This window comes from Aspergillus fijiensis (assembly GCF_003184825.1).
Source record: "Aspergillus fijiensis CBS 313.89 unplaced genomic scaffold BO72scaffold_24, whole genome shotgun sequence".
Lineage (NCBI taxonomy): Eukaryota > Fungi > Ascomycota > Eurotiomycetes > Eurotiales > Aspergillaceae > Aspergillus > Aspergillus fijiensis.
Genome location: NW_024469000.1, coordinates 78,469 through 99,185, shown reverse-complemented (window position 1 = coordinate 99,185; position 20,717 = coordinate 78,469). Strand labels below are relative to the sequence as shown.

The 20,717-nt window shown below is 53.2% G+C and overlaps 5 protein-coding genes across 5 annotated transcripts; 1 reads left to right on the top strand and 4 right to left on the bottom strand.

Moving 5' to 3' along the window:
* Positions 1-129: 129 nt before the first annotated feature.
* BO72DRAFT_429237 (putative MFS transporter Fmp42) lies at positions 130-3,067 on the bottom strand. The gene is made up of 4 exons (XM_040943067.1): positions 2,731-3,067; positions 2,265-2,666; positions 2,031-2,193; positions 130-1,974 (listed from the first exon to the last, which is right to left on the bottom strand). Exons 2-4 carry the CDS (start codon positions 2,662-2,664, stop codon positions 411-413), a joined length of 2,127 nt encoding a protein of 708 aa, XP_040801094.1. The 5' UTR covers positions 2,665-2,666; positions 2,731-3,067; the 3' UTR covers positions 130-410.
* Positions 3,068-4,973: 1,906 nt separating this feature from the next.
* Positions 4,974-7,446, top strand: BO72DRAFT_110878 (Zn(II)2Cys6 transcription factor). The gene is made up of 9 exons (XM_040938947.1): positions 4,974-5,266; positions 5,350-5,378; positions 5,463-5,657; positions 5,714-6,024; positions 6,083-6,350; positions 6,404-6,862; positions 6,917-7,023; positions 7,082-7,181; positions 7,269-7,446. The coding sequence occupies exons 1-9, from the start codon at positions 5,256-5,258 to the stop codon at positions 7,403-7,405; spliced, it is 1,617 nt and encodes a 538-aa protein (XP_040801093.1). The 5' UTR covers positions 4,974-5,255; the 3' UTR covers positions 7,406-7,446.
* A 1,656-nt stretch (positions 7,447-9,102) lies between these two features.
* On the bottom strand, positions 9,103-12,084 carry BO72DRAFT_378472 (putative C6 transcription factor (War1); the record flags this gene model as incomplete). The annotated part of the gene is made up of 4 exons (XM_040941310.1): positions 9,103-9,681; positions 9,767-10,308; positions 10,362-10,645; positions 10,706-12,084. 4 exons carry the CDS (start codon positions 12,082-12,084, stop codon positions 9,103-9,105), a joined length of 2,784 nt encoding a protein of 927 aa, XP_040801092.1.
* Positions 12,085-12,765: 681 nt separating this feature from the next.
* On the bottom strand, positions 12,766-15,082 carry BO72DRAFT_448147 (phosphatidylinositol-3-phosphate-binding ubiquitin-protein ligase). The gene is made up of 2 exons (XM_040944720.1): positions 13,796-15,082; positions 12,766-13,732 (listed from the first exon to the last, which is right to left on the bottom strand). The coding sequence occupies exons 1-2, from the start codon at positions 14,750-14,752 to the stop codon at positions 13,106-13,108; spliced, it is 1,584 nt and encodes a 527-aa protein (XP_040801091.1). The 5' UTR covers positions 14,753-15,082; the 3' UTR covers positions 12,766-13,105.
* A 1,207-nt stretch (positions 15,083-16,289) lies between these two features.
* Positions 16,290-19,759, bottom strand: BO72DRAFT_378144 (uncharacterized protein; the record flags this gene model as incomplete). The annotated part of the gene is made up of 2 exons (XM_040941298.1): positions 16,290-19,143; positions 19,200-19,759. 2 exons carry the CDS (start codon positions 19,757-19,759, stop codon positions 16,290-16,292), a joined length of 3,414 nt encoding a protein of 1,137 aa, XP_040801090.1.
* Positions 19,760-20,717: the final 958 nt, after the last annotated feature.

Here is a 20,717-nt window from a genome sequence, read left to right as displayed (position 1 = left end):
TATTTCATTTTACTTATCTCTTCCAATTGTCTCGCCCTATTGCTGTGACAGGATCTCGATCTTTTTTTTTTCTCCTTCCCACGTGGAACTGTGATATATAGATTTATTCAACCAACCTAATTTGAAACCCCTCGGGAGTTTGATGACCGAGTAATTCTTAGTGATGCTGCTGGATATACATTCTTTATCAAATCATGTACAAATGTAAAGGGATAAGGAATCTGGGCTAAGACTACATCTCTGGGGCGAAGAACTAATGCTGCAGATGTACGCTGTGTGACCCTGGACCGGGCTAAACCGAAGCGGGGGGAAACCAAAAATAGATGAACAAAGAGCCGCCTGTGGTTTTTTTTTCCTCTTTACCGTAGTAGGTGAAAAGAAACATCATCATCATCAAGGTCGTCAATTTTTCAGGGTCTAGTGCCCCCGTAGGAAGCAGATGTGTCATTGCCTTGTCGGAGCAGCGGTTCGCGTTCACCCTGCTGCTGCTGCTGCTGGCGGCCCCAATCCCTTGTGTCCACGCCGTCATGGATGCCGGGAACGCTGAGACCACTCTCGGCGACCTCCATGGTCCCATTCGTGGCGGCAGCGCCGGCCTTCCCGCGGGTAGCCGCCATCCGGCGGGCCTGCCAGCTGACAAAGGTGACCAGCGCCACCCCGACCAGGAAGGTGGTGATGGTCAGCAGGGCGTTGACGGGGGTGGGGTCGCGGTCGAAGACGGTGAAGGTCAGGGCGTCGAGGCCGGCCTGCGCGAAGTTGCCCAGGCCGGCGAGGCAAATGATCAGGCCGTAGACCTTGCCGAAGGTCTGGAAGCCGAAGACCTTGGCGGCGTAGTCGGAGACGGCGGTGTAGTAGAAGGGGCGGTAGAGGACGAAGAGGGCGATGTTGCCGTAGCCGGCTCCCTCCGTGGGGATGCAGCCCAGGATGCCGATCAGGGTGGCGGTCGTGACGAGGGTGAGCAGCACCGAGGGGGTGCGGGCGGAGTCGAGGATGGTGCCGATGAAGGGAACGGAGACGAGCCCGCCCAGCGGGAGGAGGATGTCGAAGGTCGAGTTGAGAGTCGCGGCGAGGTCCGAGGAGTGGAGGAGGTAGGTGTACTGTTGACGGATCGTGGCCACAAAGTAGTTGATGCGGAGCATCTGCAGGATAGTGAAGAGGGTGATCAGGATGAACCAGGGGGTGCGGATCTGCGTGAGCGCCGAGGCGCCATGAAGGGCGCCCCAAACGCCGCCGGCGGTGTGGGGCTTGTCAGACTGGGGCGTGGTGGTTGACTCAGTGGTGGCGATGTGGATGGGCATGGGTTCGGGAGAAAGCGGGCGTTCAAGCGGGGAGATGTCATCGTAGGACTGTGGTTGAAGGGTGGGGGAAGAGAGAAGGTCTTGAATTTGGCTGACAACGTTCTGCCGGTGTAGACGACGGTCGTTACGTTGGCGCTCGCCTTCATTGCGGTCCTGGATAGCGTTGTCGACGTGGTCCGTGGCTTCGGCTGCGATGTGAGCATGCGCTTCCTGCACAAGTTCGCCGGCCGTCTTATATGAGGTCGTCGGCATTATAGTGAGCTGGGCAGTGATGATGAAAATGGGGACAATGAGATAGAGCAGGAAGAACCTGGTCGAGCTGAGCCAGCCGTTTGTGCTCTCGTTGATAAGCCGGAATATAAGGAAAAGGGCGCTGGAGGCATCGAATGCGCCTGTCAAAGTCGATAAGATGAGCCCCGAGCGGGTCGGGAAGGTGTTTGACAGATGGAACGATGAGATGAAGACAAACGGTCCACCTAGAGAAAGGAAGAGGTACCCGGGCATGTATCCGTCAAAGGGAAGCTGGTCGGAGAGTCCAAATAGCAAGGAGCCCAGTATAAGAGAGACGCTGCCAATGATGCCGCAGACGCGCGGACCGTATGTATCGAGAATCGTTCCTACTGGTAAAGCAAAGACGTTGGTTGCGACTGCAGCGATGGTGAACATTAAGTTCAATCTGTAGACAACTTTAGTTAGGTCTTCCAAAAGGAATGGATGGTCTGAAGCGCGTACCGAAGCTCTTGTCCGTAGCACACGTCGGAATTGTTATCAAGCTCTTCTTGCGAACACCGGTCCCGGTAGACACCCTCTCTGATCAAGACCGGCTTGATGGCCGCAAACCCGAAGACTATCCCCGCCGCAAGTAGACAGTATACCACTGCTACGCAGACCTGCGCTGCGAGTGCATTAGTACTGCACTGCATACGACGGTGGCTTTGAAGCCGTTCATGAAAGTCTAACACTTACCAATGCGTTTGACATGGTTTACCTCAAACGCGCCCGTAGTCTCTCGGCCACCGATCCACTCCTGCAACTTCGGCGCAGATTGCTCGGGGGTTGCCCCCTCTCTGTCAACCTCATTGAGCGTACTGATCTTGGGTGAGGCGACTTGGAGAGGTGGGTTCTGCTCACTGGTAGCCTCATCCACAGTGGCCTGTCCCCATGCTGGTCCTGCATACGGGTTGAAATTCAGTCGATGTCTAAAAGAGTGGCGACTGATGTTGGATTGGAATGAAGACGACAGCGAGGGCTCCGGGAGATCATGATAGCTTTCCTCGTCATCGGAGTCATCTTGATAGGGCTGGCGACGGAATGCAGCTGGATTCTGTTCCCAGGACTCCAAGTAGGAGACGCGGTTGAGAGACATTTCTAGCTGGTTGGTTGTCTTGTTAGTTATCAGTGTCATTCCAGATGAAAAACGTCGAGTCTGTACCTGCGCAGATACACCTCAGCACCTCCCGTTCTTGGGCGCTTTTCGTCTATCAATATATATATTTCGAAGTACTGTATACCTATATCCGAAGTATCGTCAAGCTGATGTGCACAATCGCCAGAGACAGGCTGTGGAAATGATGGCTGGTTGACGGTGGAGTCGACCCGTTTTCGGCCCGTAGACCCAGCCAGCTCTGACTCGGGGTGACGGCCAAACAACGGTGGTGATAAGCAGATGGGACTGCTGGACAAGAGGCAGGGATGTTCAGGCCAGTTTGGAAGGTCAATGGCTGTTTTGCAAGGAGAATATCAGCAGGTCAAGTGAAAGTTGGCAGGAGTTGCAGCAGCAGCTACAGCAATGAGGTAATCGAAGCGGAGAAATTAGTGGGAGAGAAAAATCACCTGACACTCACTACTTACCACTAACTAAGGTAACTACCACTGCTTGCCCCCGCATATCCCCAATAGGAAGCTACCCTGCCTGCCGCCTGAGGTGCGCGTACGATGGCCTTGACTGTGTTAATACCCCGTACTTTGCTAAGTGAACTACACTCCAGTTAGTCATCCTCTCTCTTGAAGTGCTGCATTCAAGTAGGCAGTTGTACGAAATCCATTCCATCCCGCTTCAGCCCTTCTACCTCCTCTCCTTCTATCTCTTCACCTTCATCATTGTTCATCTGCACTGATACTCGCATGGCCCGCCCTATCTGCAATGCAAGCCAGCCACAAATGCACACTTTCCTTGGATTGTCCCATGATCAAGCCTTTCTCCTGGTCTAGCCCTTTCCTCACTTCCTCTCGCTCGCAAAACTGAGTCGTGCTACTGCTACTACTCTGTACTGGGTGCTGCTGCTACTTGCTACTTGCTACTTGCCCAGATTCGGTCACCCTCCGATGGGTCTGGAACAAGATCCACCTGTCAATTGGCTCGCGTAGCTTTCGGCTCCATTGTTGATTTACACCCCAAACCTAACTCGGATGGAATCTGGCCTAGGCCAAGCGGCATCAGGGTTGTTTCTGTCAGCATCTTGACCTCACCTACCTTTTGGCCCCCTTATGCGGCCGATTATTGTGCACGGCTGATATCTGAAGCTCACAAGCATCATAGCACTGCCATTAAGGCCCCTGCACAAGGTCTACACTGTTCATCACCATCGCCATGTCTCGCTCGAGACGGGTTCCTGCCGCAATGTGCTGCCAACCCTCATACTCATCTCTTCTCTTGGCGCAAGAACAAAACCGTCTGTCATATTCTTCCTGCAGATGATTCTACTAGGAGAAACATTCCGAATCGCCTGATTCGTCAAACACGGAGAAGCGCCACCGACGAAAAGAAAAAAGGTACTGTACTTCTGCGCGCGGCATTCAATTGGAACCAGAGACAAACAAACATCCCGACATTTCTGAGAGGGATGAATCATTCGTCAGGCAAGTGAGATGCATCACAAAGCATACGCCACAGTCTTGTGTGAACAAGTGTTGCACCTTACAGGAATATGTCACCACTCACCAATCACATCACAAAGCTAGTCACAGCTGCACCGTGACGGCTAGCTGGATGCCAGCGGAATCCCCAGTGAAAAGCCCGATGAATGGGAGACGGATGACTCTTGTTCGGAGAAAAAAAAATGCATATTGGCAATGCTGGGGACTCGGTGCCGATAAGCGCCACCAAGACCTCCTGTGGCTTGCTGTCAGGTTGACCCCCTCCTAGGGCGATAGCAGACCATACTTATTTCAGCAAGCAAGTCCAGCCTCCATCCCAAATGCTAAAGGAAGAACGGGACTTCAGGACAAGAAAAGTGCAGTCAAAAGTGCCGAAATGTTGCTCACTAGCTCGAACCGAAACGCTCCGGTGCGGGTGCCCTTCCAAGTTAGCTTGCGAGTATTTTCTGCTTCGGGCAACGATCAGACGCGGCTGTGCTAATCGCCCTGCGCTTGTCGGAGAACAGCAAGACTAAGGAATAGGCAACGGATGGCTTCATCTGCTGCAGCTCTGTCTTGTGTCATCCTAAACCCACCTAGGAAAGCAAGATGGTAGAGCACGGTGGGCTGTCATCTCCCCTCTCTTGGTGAGAAGGCATCGAGAAGGTCGTCTAGAGATGTGCCCCTGAACGAACCTCGGGAGCCGTATGATGCTGGGCTCCAGTGTTCACGCTAAAAGTGGGATCGGCTCTCTTAATCTTCATCTATATAGGGCTTTTTCTTTTACCCTTTTGCCTCTTTCCTCCACTTCTTAGTTTGCTTTTGCACTTTGCAGGCCATGGCGAGCTCCGCTCCGCACGAACCATTCTCTGTTGGGTAATTAACCGTTTGAACGTTATTCTGCCCATCATAATCATTGTTGCTGGGGCGGTCACCCTTCTAGCTGCATCTTAGTAGGCCTGGACTATTGCTGCTGCTGTTCGGTCTTACTCTTTAAATCTTTAATACCTCATGCCAATGGCTTTGTCTGGCTATTGATCTGGCTTGTTTTACAGGGCTATCGCGATTGTCAGCCCGAGCACTGAATCTGAGCACAACGTGATGAGGGGATGGTAAGTTATATTTGCGCTGTTCTTCGACGCTCTGATGCTGTGCTTATCGAATCGTCATTCTAACCATGTTGCTCTCTATTTAGTCTGACGTGCCGTCAGCGCCATATCAAATGTAAATCCTCCTCAAGCCCCTCTCGACCAAGCTCTGTCAGTCGAGAAGAATCCCCAGCTCAACGTCCCCTAATGTTGATACCAGGTGATAAGACCGAGGACCAGTGCCTTCGCTGTCGACGATCGGGACGAGAGTGCATACCTGCGCCTACGAGACAAGAAGAAGTCACTTTTCGCCATGGCCAGAACCCTTCGCTGCGACCTAGCGGTCCCCCGCGATACGGAGAAAGCGACCTCGTGTTTCCAACCGATCAAGTGTGGGTTCCGTTTCCAACTCAAGGTTTGTTCCTACTGGAGATGAAGAAGGCCTTTTCCACTGATGAACGGCACATGAAGTTTCTTTCGAAGATGAGACGGATCGGACAGCGGCAGATTATCGCGTGGTGCCCCTCGATGGTTCGCCCTTCGATCTGAAACATGCGCCCGAAAACTCTCCTCCATCGCCCAACGGGGCACAACATTTATCATCAGCCTCGCATCCGCCTCATTCATCGAGAGTCGCAGGCTCGTCTCGAGCCCGTTCAGCTCAGCGCCTGGTTTTCCCGCTCAGAGCCTTCCCGTCTCCAGATTTCGCCAGCACGCAGAAGCTGCGAAATTTCAACGAAGCTTTCCTCCTTCGATATTTCCGGAAGACACTCGGTCCCTGGGTGCTTTACCTCGTCCCACATGTACTACGCTGGAACTTCAGCTAATCAGCAATTTTAGCTAGACGTTTGCGATGACCAAAGTCACTTTTCCGTGGATGTGGCCGAACGAGCACCTTCACACCCTCTCCTATTGTACGCGTGTCTTGCCATCTCAGCGCGTCACCTCTCCTACACGAATCATGCAGTACCTCCGGAGACTGCCGATGAATACCATGAACGTTGCATCCGAATTCTCAAGTCGGTCCTGGAGAATAGAGACTTTGGCATCAGCATCGAGATACTCCTTACTTCCACCGTAATATTGCGGTTCTTCGAGCAAATATCCTGTAAGCCGGGCTGGTTGCGCTGTATTTACTGCATGCTCACATACCATGTACAGCTCACAGCCCTTCAAACGACCTCCAGAGTCACCTTCTCGCCGGATCCGTATATATCAGCTCTCAACTGGACTGCGCAGTATCTGGAGGACTTGCAGAAGCCTCTTTCTGGGTGTTCGTGATGCAGGATATACAATTCGCTCTAATGTATCAAAGACCTTTGCGTTTGACTCTGAGTCCATTTGCAGAGAAGCTATACCATGCATGGCAGCATAGGACAACTCAGGATGACCGAGAATGGACGCACAAGGCCATTTGGCTCCTCGCTGAGACGATCAACTACTGCTACGAGGCGAACAACTCAATGCACATAGAAGCGATTGATGGGAGTGCTTTGAGACAGCGAATTGGCACTTGGGAAGCAACGAGACCAGATACGTTCAAGCCTTTACACTATTCGAGGCCAGATTTTGGACGTGGAAGGCCCTTTCCGTTCATTTGGTTCACCAATTCACTGCACGGTATGATTCAAGGCCTTCCCGGCTTATGCTCTAGGGCTGACATACTAAGTCTAGCTGCTGCGATACAATACATCTCCATAGCAAAGGCCTTGTTCCAGCAGCATGAACTTCAGGCCTTACAATCGTCACCGCAATTTCGAGAGGGCATCCAGATGATCGAGGTTTGTTATAGAAGCCTACAGAAGCGCCATTATAGAACCTTGACTCATAATCCTCTAGGACGAGATTATCCTCAATCTTGAAGTCATATTTGGCATAGCTCTGTCGGCAGAGAACGACCCAGCGCTGCGGATTATGGCAGGGCATACACTCTGCGCTTGTAAGACATGCATATCCTGGACAATGCCATCGTTGTCACCTGTGAAGCTCCTTGCTCAGAGACGGTAGCTGACAGCACAACTCGCAGGCGGTATATGGATCCGTGACCCGTTGGCTCAGACATGCCTACTAGATTTTCTGCGCAGGACCGAGGCTGAGAATGGGTGGCCTTGGGCATTTGTTGTACAAAAGCTCAGCCAAGATTGGCAGCATACTGCGAGATGAGGCCAAGGTATCAAAATCCTCGGTATAAGTGCTTTCGCTGCGTCCGACGCACTCCCATTGTCTGAATCTCATTTTCTGAATCTCATAAGTCCAACTGATGCAACAGACTGTTGACTTGTAGCAGAGGATTTCCAGTTCTTATGCTACAGAAAGTCAATCCTGTTATGTTGATGCCTGTGCAATCATCCTCGGCATCACATGGTGGCCAGCAATACACCGGCCAGCCTAATGTGCCTTTGCCACCTGAGCAAGATCCTTTGTACAGGGATTGATACTCTTGCTGGCTGCATGTGGAAAACCACAGAATATCCAACCAAGTCCTCAAAGGCACATGCACAGCGGCTTTCAACTGGCAGAACGAGCGAACCATATCAAGATTAGACAATGCATAATGCGTCTATCTCTTATTTCCTGCGACCGCAAAAGGATGCAAAGCTCGCCTGAAAGTTTATTTGATTGTTACAACATAGAACCTGTCGGACCTGAAGTACACGCGAGCGGTCCTGGGAAAGCATCACTATACACGTATGGCTTCCTGCACTAATGTCTAACTAGCGATTGCAAAATGCAATAAATTCGAGAATTTAGTACAGACAAACTTCACCATGCGGTCAACTCCACCCCAACCAATACTATTTCAAGCAATTCACCCGAGCGTCTATCCCTGAGCACCATGAACGTAGACAGGCAAAAACACCCTGGTCCCCAATTTTAGGATAAATGGCAGGCTGCCCTTTACCCGCGGCAATTAGCCTGGCATATTCTCAAGAGCAGCGTCCGAAGGTTTCTTTCATCAAGCCCAGTCTGAGCAGATCTATCCAGCCTGTTCACGGACACCCTGCTTGACAACACTAGCTTATGTACTGTAAACACCACCCAAAAATCCCTCCAAGCCAGGCCCGAAATCCCGAGACGGGATCCATCCCTCCCTCCCAGTCAAAATGCAGCGTGAGGGATTAAACCAAATCAAACCACGGTGCCCTCTCAAAAGCCCCCCTGCCCATCTCAAACGAAACAAGCCCATCGACCGACCATGTGATTCCGAGGCCCGTGGCAAAACGTAAGTACTCGGGAGTAGTATAGTTAGTATCACTCCAGCAAGCGATCAGGGTTGCGCTACGCACGTGATGAAATCTTAGTGCGCATGCCCAACCCAGAGAATAATGATTGCTTCCGCTTGTTCATGTCAAGAAAATTGAACAGGGATGATCCTGGGGGGTGTTGGCTTGCTAGAATCGGACCGTTGTTGGATGGTAGGGTAGGTAGGGAGGGAGCTATAGTGGGCTTTACTGAGTTTGCTTTGGGTTTACTTTTGCTTGCGCCTTCGGTTGTTTGTCTGTTCGCTCGCTCGGCCTGTGTACAGAGAGTGTGGCCCGTGGTCCCGTACTCCTTCAAGATCCAGTTTTCGAGCTGTAACTAGCAGACCCATATACGCAACCCCGGGACAGGAATCTACGACTCACTTCCAGAAAAGACATGTACCTTCCTTCTTTTCTTCTTTGGTGAAACGCCCAAGCGTTATAAGATGTAGGCCGGCCTACCACTTTGAAACACTCTCAAAAAGTGAAATGCAAAGACCAAGAGTAGGGATATCATATTACATTCCTATGAACACTGGGAATCATTCCCTTGAGCAGAAACGGCGAACATTATAGTATTCGGTATATGGTATAGGGTATAAATACTTCCCTCGCCCCCTAATAAAAGCCCATCCCATCGTCAGCCGGCAACGGAAGATTCAAGAACCCGTCGCCGATCATGCTGTGCAGCGTAAGCAGGTTCTCCGGGTCAAACCCCATCTGGACGCCTAGTTCAGGCACGAAGAAGCCCTGCGGCGGGAACATCATCCCGCCGCCGCCGCCGTTGGCGCTGGCGCTGGTGGAATCGGTGTAGCCGGGGGGGAGGTCGGACATGCCGGAGCTGAAGATGGGGTAGTAATCCCGGGAGGGGGCGGGAGCGGGAGCGGGAGCGGGAGCGGCGTAAGGGGTCCAGGGTTCGGTGGTTGAGTCGGCTGCACTGGTTGGGGCTCCTAGGCTACCGGGGTTGGGGCCTAGGGAGTGTGATGTGAGGTCGGTGGAGGAGACGGAGGGTTGGTTCGTGGCGGTAGGGTGATTACTGCTGCTGTTGCTGTTGAAACCGGGAGCTGTCGGGTAGGGGATGGGTCGTTGTTCGCCTGCCGTTGACAGATTTCCGGGCGAGGAGTGGCTTCGTGAGCTACTGCCCATGGCTACTTCACTTAAAAGGTGCAAGGGCGTCTGGCTGGAGCCGCTATGGTTCTTCTGTGGGATGTTAGCGGTGGTGTTCATGCAGCAGAAAACAGGTACCAAGGAAAACGGCCGGTTTATGACCTGGCGCACTTACTTGGCCTTTGTCGTCGGGGTGGCTTTGACAATCCGACGAAGCGCGGCATACCGAGAGCGCTTCCTTCAACACCGGGCCCTGGTCTTTGCGCTTCATGAACCAGTTGCGGAGCATGGACAGCACCACTCCGAACTTGGCTGGAGTGCGCCCGCCGGGGAGCTCTCCGGCGACCGCATAATGGCGAATAACTTTGTCGAGGTAGTATTCCATCTTGAGGCTGCCCGCATCCATCACTTGATCCAGACGGGTCTCCGGCGTGAAGACCATGGCGTAGAGTTTGATTAGCGCGACGACGGCAAAAGACGTGCGCGCAAGAGTGACCGTCGGTGCGGACACTAGCTTTTTAGTGTCAATCGCACAGATTGTATCGAGGGCTTCGTGGATAGCAGTGAGACAGGAGCTGAGGGCACTGATGTGTGTTGCGCTAGTAGGACCAGCAACATCATCCCCGGTGGTCCGCGCCTCGTCCTTGCTATAATCAACATGCATGGCGTTTTCGTGCAGGTAGAGGTTGACAATGCAGTATGCTTGTTGAATGATAGCTGATCCCCCTGGTGAGCACAAGAACATGAACTAGGTGTGGGTGACTGCTTACGAGAAGAATGCTCCGGTAACGTTTCCCTCTTCCACTGCTCCAACTGCTTCTCCAGTGCCTTGAGAGTGTAGAGGGACTTCGGGTCCGAAAAGGACACAACCGAGGGAATGTCATCGCTCGCGAATTGAACGTATATCTCTTCGATGATTTGTGCTAGCTTGGCCCACCGGACCATCGTTTTATCGGAAGGCAATGCATCTGGGGATTTCTCTAGGATCTCAATGCATTCATCCATGTATGGAAGCCATCGCACAAGATTGACTCGTCGAAGAGACACGGCAACCCTAGAACATAGGTTAGCTAGCTACTCCTGGGAGAATGAGAAGCAGGGGGTGAGTACATACTGAACTGCAACGAAATAGCATGCCAACCAGGTTCGCCTCGTCTCCGGAGAGTCCGGATCCAGGACCTCAGACGACTTCCTCGCTATAATGTCCTTGAGCAGATTCATCTGCTTCCCTCGCGGCATTGATTTCCGATACAGACCCACATCCATAGCCAGGGTGACGGCCATATGCGTCAACTGATAGAATTTCAGCTCTTCGAAGTTGTCGGGAGGCGTGTACCAGTTACAGCAGACCAAGAGCGCCTGGACTAGCTCAAGGGATTTCTCCCCTTTGACGACAACCCGTTCTGCTATGACTTTATAGAAATCATTGACGAGCGGGATCTGAGCCTGTGGTTGAATCGTCCCTACGGCAACAGCGATAACTGCATGGAATAGCACTGGCTTCTTCTGCCGGACGTCCTCCATCTTCGTCCCGTGAGGGAAGACCACCATCGGGATTAAGAGGGCCATCTCTTCGTTGAATCGCGCAAATGCTTGTGCCGCTATATCGGCGCTCACAAGGCCCCGGTCAATTATATCAGCCACTTCGTTGGCCCCCTCTTTTGCCGTCGAGTCTGACGGGTAACCCAGAGCACGCCATTGTCGGATCGCTTTGTTATAGATGGATTGTTCTTCGCTCGGACTAGACACCCGAGAGGTTGCGGGCGTCGCCTCTTTGCCCTCCCCACTATGACGCCGTTTTCTCCCCACCATGCTCCGCGGCGATCCCACCGGCAAAGGCGACGGCTCATGGGATGCGGCATGAGTCGGGGCCAGCCAATGCCTCGCTGCCGGCTCCTCGCGCGGTGGAGGCATCTGCACCGGCTGCAGCACGGGATCACGATCGTGAGAGGCCTGAAGGCTCGCGGTGAGCGCGTCAATCTTCCTCTCCAGCTCCGCGACGCGGTTATCGGTCTTCTTCTGTCGTTTGCGACTGGGAACCGTCACGATGCAGGTCCTCCCGGCTTTCGCGCATCGTTTGCAGGCGCCATTGGCATGGCTGATGTCCGGCTCACATCGCACTTTCAACTGCCTGCACGCTTCGCAGGCTCGGGGCCGCTTCAGCTCCGCGTACGGGTCGCTGGGGTCGACGATGGAGGGGTTGGAAAAGGCGTCGATGCCCGATGTCGAATCCGACCGGTGTTGGCTACACGGTTGGGTCACCTGGGGGCTCGAAAGAGGACCCGGGCCTCGAGGTGCTACCAGCACGGAATGCAGCCGGTCGGTAGGAGACAGATGTGGAGTCGAATCGGGATAATCTCTGGAAGCGACAAGCGGGTTGTTGCCATGTCTGGACGAAGGGGGTGGTAGATAGGGCGGCGGGCGGGTTTCGGCGCGCTCGGCCGGACGTCCGCCGTCTCTGCTATCTGCATGCAGGCGTGGATCGATCTCCATCGGGGAGCGCGGAGACTGCGGAGTGGATATCACATCATGGTCAGCCAGGCTCTATTCGGCGGGAAGTCAGTCATCATCGCCCGCCATGGGCCAAGGGCGGATGGCCAGTTGAGGTCATCCCGGTCGCGTTTCTCCCGGAATCAACGGGGGAAATTGGGCTGGTCTGCCACGATTGCATCTTGATTTTTGAGGCTTACCCGAGCAACAGTCTGGGGCCACAGGAGAGAAAAGAAAGCAAGCAAGCAAGAAAGAAAGAATGTAAGGAGCCAGGCAAGGCAGGGCGGAGTTGGAGTCGCGCAAGTCGGAGAATCGGACGGTCGGGAGCCGATGGCCGATGGTAACTTACTTAATTTGAGGAATGCGGTCGGTGGCTTGACCCGGACTCAAAGTGAATTATGATGATCTGGTCAGTTCTGGCTCATAGGAAAGTGGTTAGGATCACAGAAAGAAAAGAAGCAAGAGAAGGCAAACGAGTGGGAGTTGTAAGAACAAGGAGGACGACCAAAGAGAGAATGAAGGAAGCGAAAGAGGAGCTGAGGGGAAGCCACTGAAGCCACTGGGCAGTCAGTCACTCTTCGATTCATCGCCCAAATCCGCATAGCTTCCAACACTTTCTCAACACTTTCTCCCCAGAAGGATAATTGATTAATGGACCACAACCAAGTGAATCAGTGCAGATATATCGTTTCTCCGTCTTCCTCTATTCTAGGATAGATACTCTTCTACTACACACAGGAGATGCTTGTATTCCGATCTAGGTTGCAAGATAGCAACAAATCCAATCCTGCCAGCTCGTTGAACACCAACAGAGACAGCAGTTGAACCACAATAAGAAGGATGAAAATTGCAACAGTATAGCAAAGAACACCGGCTCAAACGACACAGAAGCAGTTGATCCACCCTCCTATATGAAGAGCAGAGAGTAAGACATAATCCGATATATAAGATGCGGAAAACCAGCCGCGATAGACTCTGCTCCACCCAAAAGCAAGAGTGAGCTCCAGAGAACCAAGTCCAATACTCAGGAGACTTTATGCACTGGGCACTCCTTCTTACGCTCGAACCACTCCACTATACATCTTTTATGAAACTTGCACAGACACTCCAGCCGCACGAGCGGCTGACCCACTTCGTACTCTTCCATGCAAATCGTGCACTCCTGCAGCCCACCATCGTGTCCAACGCAGTCTTTCTCCGTGGCTTTGAAGGTGACTAGCCGGACTGCAAGATGGGGCTGGACGGGGCTGCCGCTCTGGGGACTGGAGCGCCCGAGCCGACCATGAGTTTCAATACACGTCCGAATGTGTGCTTCCCGTGCAACCTCGCCCCCATTCGATCCCAGAAGCGGAAGCTCACAGTCACAGATCGGACATAGGTCCTGCTCACGGACATGCGGCGGGCGTGTATGCGACGGCCGATGAGCGTGAGGGATCGCGGGCAACGAGCTGGCGCTGCCAGCGGTCGGGTAAGGGAGCGGCCGAGTGGATGAGCTCACCGACCCAGATGTGAAGCGGGGGCTTGCCAATGCAGCGTAATTCATTCCGGGGACTCGCGGGGCAAAAGGGCCTCCGAATTCACCTAAACTTGAATAATCGCTGACGCCAACAGTCTGCCGGGTTGGTCGCGACCCGAGAGGTTCAGTTTGGAGCTGCGCATAATTGTGTTAACCACACTTGATCTTCTCATCGTCGGGCGCTCGACTGTAACTCACTGGTAAACTATTGTATAGACTTGGCCGGGTTGGAGAGGACAGCGAATGGTAAGAACGATGCCGAGAACTGGGTGGAGGAAAGTACGAGGACCCTTCTCCCCAGCCTGTCGCAGCGACGGTGCCTGGTCTTCCCGGATTTTGAACTGTTGTGAACCCACGAGGCGGTTCTGGGTTTGGGTCTGGCACACAGGGGTTGCAGAGTCTCACTTCCTCGCCCCCGCCGAGGGCTGGATTTAATGTTGTTGGCGAGTGAACCGCATCGTCCCCTCCGGAATGGAAGGCCGAAGTAGCACGGGGATGAACCAAAGCGGCTGCGGGGGAGCGGGTGGGATCGCGCACAATAAACTGCCGTGGAATAGTGATCCGATGGGGTGAGCATGACGCGCAAACGACCCGGCCACATTTCCGGCAGTGATGCTTCCTGTACCAGAAACTGAACGCGGTCCCACAAATCGGACAGTTGGTGACCTCCGCATCAGGCTGCCACCGCGGTCGAACATATTCCACGTAGTTATCCTGGGTTCGGGACCATGAACTGCGCCGAGGATCATTCGGGCGCGCACCCGGCGGTGAGGAGGACAGATCGATTGGAGTAGCAAAGGAAGAGCCAGGCATCATCATGGCAGGATGTTGCGACTGAGACGATCGTTGAGGCAACGACCTGCTATCCATTGTTCCTGCTTGGCTACTCGGACCGGCTTCTACTGTCCACGACTGGGATCTGAGGCCACGGGGCCAGACGTCCCCCTCCAAACTGACTATCCTTCTCTTCCGATCTGACCCTGTGACGGTGGACCGTCTTCGCTCGGAGCGTTGATCGCGTGCAGCCTCGGTGGCCTGTAAGATTTCCGAACTCGCATGAGGCCTGAGAGCAGTGGCGGGCCGAGTGGCGGGGAAGGCGGCGGTGGAGGAGGAAGCGGAGGATGAAGGACTGGCCGAATTTGACAACGACGACATGAACCCGAAGTACGAGGGAGAGGTCGACGATGGTAAAGTCTTTGGTGTCTGGGTCCCTGAGACCGAAGAGGAGACTAGTCTCCGCCGTTTGGAGGACGGGCCGTCATTGACTGGGTGGCGCGGTGATGCCAGGATGGGGAGGGCAGCCGGACGGGGAGATGATCAACAGCGGTAGACAACCGTGGATATGCTTGTGTGCCAGAGTGTAAATTGAGAACCTTAAAAAGAGGATTATTGAGCAAGGAGATGAATTGATCCAAGTCACACAGAGCCAAGGGCCTTTGACTTTGACTTTTGTGCGAAACAACACACAGGGCAACCTGGGGGGGGGGGGGGGGTTCGGACTTCGGGCGTCAAGGATTAACTTAATGATAAGAGCGCATGCAGTAAGGTCTCGTGACAGACCGTCTGTTCGGAACGAACAGGAATCCGAGAGAAGAAGAAGAAGAAGAAGAAGCAGCCTAAGCCAGACAAAGTGTGCAGCCGATCCACAGCCACAGCAAGTGACTAGTAGTCTAAGGCATTCAAATGTTCAAATGAGAGAGGGAAGGGGATAGGAAAGGGAGTAATCAATGATGGGGGAGTTTAAGCCACAGGGAGAGAGAGAGAGGGATAACTACTACGTAGGTAAATCATAAGGTGGAGATGCCGTAACTTCGAAGGTCTCTGGTTCGGGTCCCACCCGATGTTTCGCCGCGGGGCAATCAACTAAAGGCGGTCACAACACTGTTTTGATGATTACCTCCGGTAGTTAGTTGCTTTGCTACTTAAGTTTGCTTTCTCACTTTTCTTTTCATCTACTCTGTTACATGTACAGTACTTTTCTCTTCTACTCTCCCACAGGCATCGTGATCAGACGACAGATGGTGGCTGTGGGTCGCTCGTGTTCAAATGTAAGAAGGCCATCGAAACAACTTGGAACCAAATGCACATGGCCTGATTCTGCCAAGGAAACTGTCCCTCCCTTATCGCTTAATCTTTCTGGCAGATCTGCCTCTAACTAATCCAATCATGGATGGGCTGGACAACAGTCATGGTGTATAAGGTACTACTATGTTCAAGTATACTCAATAGGTAATCCAGCAGTATTATCACACAAGCCCATCCTCCAAATTTCGCTCACTATAGTTAAACTCAGCTATTACCGAAGATTCCGTACATGGAAGGGAAAATGAGGAAGGACTCCAAGATATACAAGATGCGACCCACATGCTTGCAAGGAACAGATCATGACCTAAATCAGGGCCGTCGGCTAGCACAATTTCACCAACACTGCTCGCAATGTAAGCTCGCGACTGGATGGAAGGGCAGAAATCCGGGAGGCATATAGAAAAAAAGAAGTGGCGAGGAAAGCAGAAAAACGCTAACCAGCAGATTGCCGTAAGATACTGATGCATATGTGAGGAGACCCAAGCGTATATCACAAACTCCGACGCATGATGATTTTGGAAGGTAACAGAGAATAAGAAAGAGATTCGTGAAAGGGGGAGCAGGAGGTGCAGAGGATAGGACAAACAGACTGCTCCCAATTCTCGCTTTAGTGGTCTCCCTCGTGGTGGTGTGCTTCAGTCACCAGTTCCGCAGCACTGCCTGCAAATGATGGCTCATCCGGGCTGGCTTCATGGATGTTATCCTGTGTACGAAACTGGGCAACATAGCCCATGCTAGATGGACGCTCGATACGCAGGTTCTCCGAGTTCCCATGCCGACGGCTGGACGTAGTTGAAGCGGTTGTCGAGGCAATTGAGAGGTTACGATCTCGTGAGGGAGAACTGGCTGCACTGAACGGCAACCGGCCTGTCACGGAAGCTGAGGGGTGAAGGTGATTGTGAGAGTGAGCATTAGGACTTTCTTCAGGTTGATTGGAAGGGGCCGTTTCTTCCGGGGCGACAACAGGAAGAAGTTCACCCGACACTGGCGCCTCTTCCGCTGAGGGGCCGGTAGTAGCGCCTTCTTGCTGAATAATCTGTCGCTCGGTCGATGGTGGTTGAGAGCTAGAGTGAGAGCCTACACGACTAGGGAGCTCGATAGCACCCCCTGTATCAACGTTCGGTAGGGTGATTGCGATCTCTGGAGTCCGTTCATGGGGCTCGCCTTCGGAATCATCGTAGTCACGGTCACTATCCGAATCTTGACGGGCATGGTCTGCGGCCTCCGGGTCCTCGGGTTCATCGGTATAGGGTTCATGGAAATCCTCGCCCTCTGGGAATAGACCCGGCGGTGGTGCCCTAGCACTCCGGACGACTTCAAAGCCTTTTCCTTTCTCCTTGGTCTTCCCTCTGAACAGGTTTCGGAAGAAGCCAGTCGCGGATGAAACAGGGCCCGTAGGGTCAGCGGGGCCTGTCTTCAATTTGCGTGTGCCCGACTGTGATAGCGGAGGGCCCCTCACTCGGTAATAGAAATCAACCTCTCGTACTGCATAGTCTGTTCTAGACTGACGAGGGTCCTCCAAGTCAAGATCGTCCTTGGGTGCTGGAAGGTACGCAGGAACAGGGGTATTCCTTCCAGAGATAGACGGGCCTTCCATAATATCGTCATCCACATCTCCATAGCTCGCCGCTCGTTTTCTTGCGCGGGACTTCTCCCTTGATACACCTATCTCGATGATCTTCTTGCGAGGCCTAGGCGGTCGGTAGTAAGGGTCATGGGGATGCACAGCGAAGACAGGCCCGCTTTTGGGCGAATTGCTGCTCGTCGTCTGATAGCCTGGTCCAGCAAATCCACCGGGCGTTGATGGCGTGAAGAAACCGCTGCTATTGGCACGACTGTGAGTTCCACCCTGTGCGCTCCCTGACTCAAAGAAGGCACTCGCGCGGCCTTCGCTCGCACCCGCCCGATGCAGAAGCATAGCAGAGCTTCCTGAAAGACTTCGAGGTCTGGATCCATCGAATTGGGAAGAGAGGCGGTCATCAGTATGTGCCAACATCGCAGCCTCAGATCCCATGCTCTGGCGTGTACCGACACTTTGTCGGGGCACACGACGTGACAGCTGTCGCATACCGAATACTTTGACCAGACCACCACGTGTCACCCCACCTTCATTGCCTCCCGCTCCGGCAAGTCGTGCGATAACCTCAATCAAGGTCTGAAGAGCATTGAGGAAGAAGCCGAACACAAGCACTAGGGCGTGCAGAAAAAGGATAATGTATCCGATCCAGCCCCGTGCAGCCTGCGAAACACCTAGTGAGGGGACGAAAACAATGCTGAGTAAAATTGTGAGAAAACGGATGATGGAGAAGCAGGCATGGTAGAGGTTCATGGAAGTGGGTGATGCGAATGGTCGGAACGCCACCAAGGTCAGTAATGAGACCACCTCGCAGATGGCGAGAAGCACAATTTGAGCGATTCCTGACGGCTGCAGCGCTCCAATAGCGATACCGCGGGCGAATGAAAGGAAGATCGGAACCAGAGCGAAGGCGGCCGCGTCGTCGCAGAAAGTGTTGTACAATGGGCCATACAGGAGGACCGTCGATAGGTCATCAAACAGGTACGATTTCGGGCGCGTAGTCGCGATCAAGCGAGTGGTCCAAATGGAGAAGGATGCCAGAATCAAGATCACTACCACCGCTAATGCAACACAGTAGGCCGGAGACTGGCCGGCAATCACGAGCTGGAAGAACGAAAAAGACATGAGTGGCAGCAGCAAATAGTTGAACACAATCCGGATGACGTTCCCAATGGTGAAGGGCATGTTCTTGGACCGAAGGTCTTCCTCCGGCACGTGGGCAATCGTACGATAGAGTGTGCGAAGCCCGAAGGCTACTTGGATCAGGACTGTGATCGAGACGACAATCACAAGCATCCAGACCATCATTCCAGGCCAGATGTCGCGTGATGTTGGCAATCCCACATATTGATTCAACCTGTCCAAGCCGTAGGTAGCATTGACAGTATAGACGCCATCAGCTACAGGATTCCGCTCATTTCCGGGGTCCAAGAGGCTTTGATTGAACATAAGGGCCGACCAGGCGACTTGACTAACCACAGGTTGGTAGTATCCAGGGTAGTCCAATGACAAGGCTCCAGTAAGCACGGCGAACTGTATGTAGTTGAGACAATCCCCAAAGCCCGGGGTCACTAGACGAAGGACATCCTCGTCGCGTCCATAGTTGCTGGTCCAGTGAAACGGGTCGGTGGTTCCCCATGGGCTGTAAATCGCTGCAGTGACAGTAGCAATCCCGACCAGCAAGAGAATGACCAACGGGATATATGTGATTGTGTTTCGAAGAGATGTTCCAAGGTCAGGGGTGATATCCACACTGATACAACCGATCCGTGTGGCAGCAGCATCGGCAGACTTGATTGTCAGGCGTGCTGACAAGGTCGAGAAATGGTACGCGGATTGCATGTCATGTTGGACCGAAAAAGCTCGCAGGGCCGAAAGATCGCTCCTATTCCAGTCAACACGGATTAGCTGTGGTCAGGAGATTGAAGGTAGAGAACTCACGCATTGGTGTAGAACACGGGGCCCAACGGACAGTCCCCCTGAGTGACAGAGTCACAGAATTTCGATGCATGATTATATGGATTCCAACTGAGCACGTTGATCTCCGACAAAAGAGTGCTTAGTTTATTGCTTGCAGCATCGTAATCCACGATCTTCCCCACCGTATCATTCGGATTGGACCAGTCGGGACTATCCGGGCTTGGATATGTTTCCCCATTGGCTGTACCAGAGACGTTCCCATAGACCGTGATATTGAGGGGATTGAGAGAGTCATGCAAGTCGAAAGCGACCGACACGTCAAGCGGGACGAACTGGAGTTGTTTCGGATTGGATTGGATGACAGCAGCATTCAGGCAATTGTCGAAATTCAACAACGCGGCGTAGCTCGGCGATAAACACGACATCCACAGCACCAGTACTATCCAGCTCACTCCGGCAAACAGTGTCCGATTGTTGCGCCATCGCGGTCGCAGTCGCCCAAGGCGCTGCGATTTTCGGGTTTGTAATCCAGATTCTTTGGTTTTAGGGACCTCAACTCCATCTTGGCGTGGGACCACCATGGTAAAGGGAATATCGATCCGTCTTGCGCCGCGTCCTGGACTCATTTCGGCCACTCTGTGTAACTGGGATGACCTCCTCGGGGAGGTCAGCCCCCTCGTAGACGGTTCAATCCACGTTGTCCTAGTAGCGTCTTTGCCTCGTCGATCAAACCACAAGATTTATCCGGTAAGACTGTAGCCGCGCGAACCTTCCCGAGCTCTTAAAAACAACGCAACGATGAATGGGGTGGTGGACCAGGGGGGGTCGAAACGCTGTATGCGGAATACGTAGATGAAGCGGGCGCAAGGAAAGCGAATGAGACAGAAGTCGAAAAGGAGAAGTTGATTACTCCTCTATCTCCCCCAAAATGGCGATGTAGGGGATGCGCACCATAACTTCGGGGGTTCGAGGGGGGGGTGGGTGGGAGGGATGTGGATGGCGGGGAAGGGGAATGGATTATCGCAAGGTCGGGAGAGCTTAAGCTGTCAACACGAGGAGGAGGAGGAGTCGGTCGCAATGATGACAGTTAATGAGAAAAGGGGCGGGGAAGATAGGTCTGATGTCAGTAAGGCTTGAAGCTGGAACAGCACAGCCGTGACGAAGAGAAGGGGAAGAAAAAATAGAGAGAAGAGTAGGAAAAGATTAGCATGGTTAGGGAATGCGAAATCCTCCCCCCTCTCAGTCTCTCAGTCTCTCAGTCTCTCTCTCTCTCTCTCTTTCGCTCACTTGCTCTCCAGTCTCACCAAGGCCAGGCCAGATCCAGCCAGCCCAGACAGTCAGACACTAGTCAGTCGAATCAGTCAGTAAGTCTCAGTCTCAGTCACTGTCATGGCCTGTCAGTGCCAGCTCGGGAATGGAGGGCAAGAAGAGCAGCATTAGCCAGCATTAGCCAGCACTTCAGTTTCAGTTGGTTGTGGTGCTGCTGACTGCGCCCTGTTTGCTCACTTTGCTGCGCAAAAACAGTTGACTGATTGGGGC

Excerpts from the sequence above, each read along its gene's own strand:
- BO72DRAFT_429237 (XM_040943067.1), bottom strand. The coding sequence starts at position 2,664 with ATGTCTCTCAACCGCGTCTCCTACTTGGAGTCCTGGGAACAGAATCCA. Across the intron at positions 2,194-2,264 it reads AAACCATGTCAAACGCATTG|CGCAGGTCTGCGTAGCAGTG; the intron begins GTAAGTGTTAGA and ends ATGCACTCGCAG. Across the intron at positions 1,975-2,030 it reads TGCTACGGACAAGAGCTTCG|ATTGAACTTAATGTTCACCA; the intron begins GTACGCGCTTCA and ends AGTTGTCTACAG.
- BO72DRAFT_110878 (XM_040938947.1), top strand. Across the intron at positions 6,351-6,403 it reads GTTCTTCGAGCAAATATCCT|CTCACAGCCCTTCAAACGAC; the intron begins GTAAGCCGGGCT and ends TACCATGTACAG. Across the intron at positions 6,863-6,916 it reads GTTCACCAATTCACTGCACG|CTGCTGCGATACAATACATC; the intron begins GTATGATTCAAG and ends TACTAAGTCTAG.
- BO72DRAFT_448147 (XM_040944720.1), bottom strand. The coding sequence starts at position 14,752 with ATGTCGTCGTTGTCAAATTCGGCCAGTCCTTCATCCTCCGCTTCCTCC. Across the intron at positions 13,733-13,795 it reads GTCTATACAATAGTTTACCA|CTCCAAACTGAACCTCTCGG; the intron begins GTGAGTTACAGT and ends AATTATGCGCAG.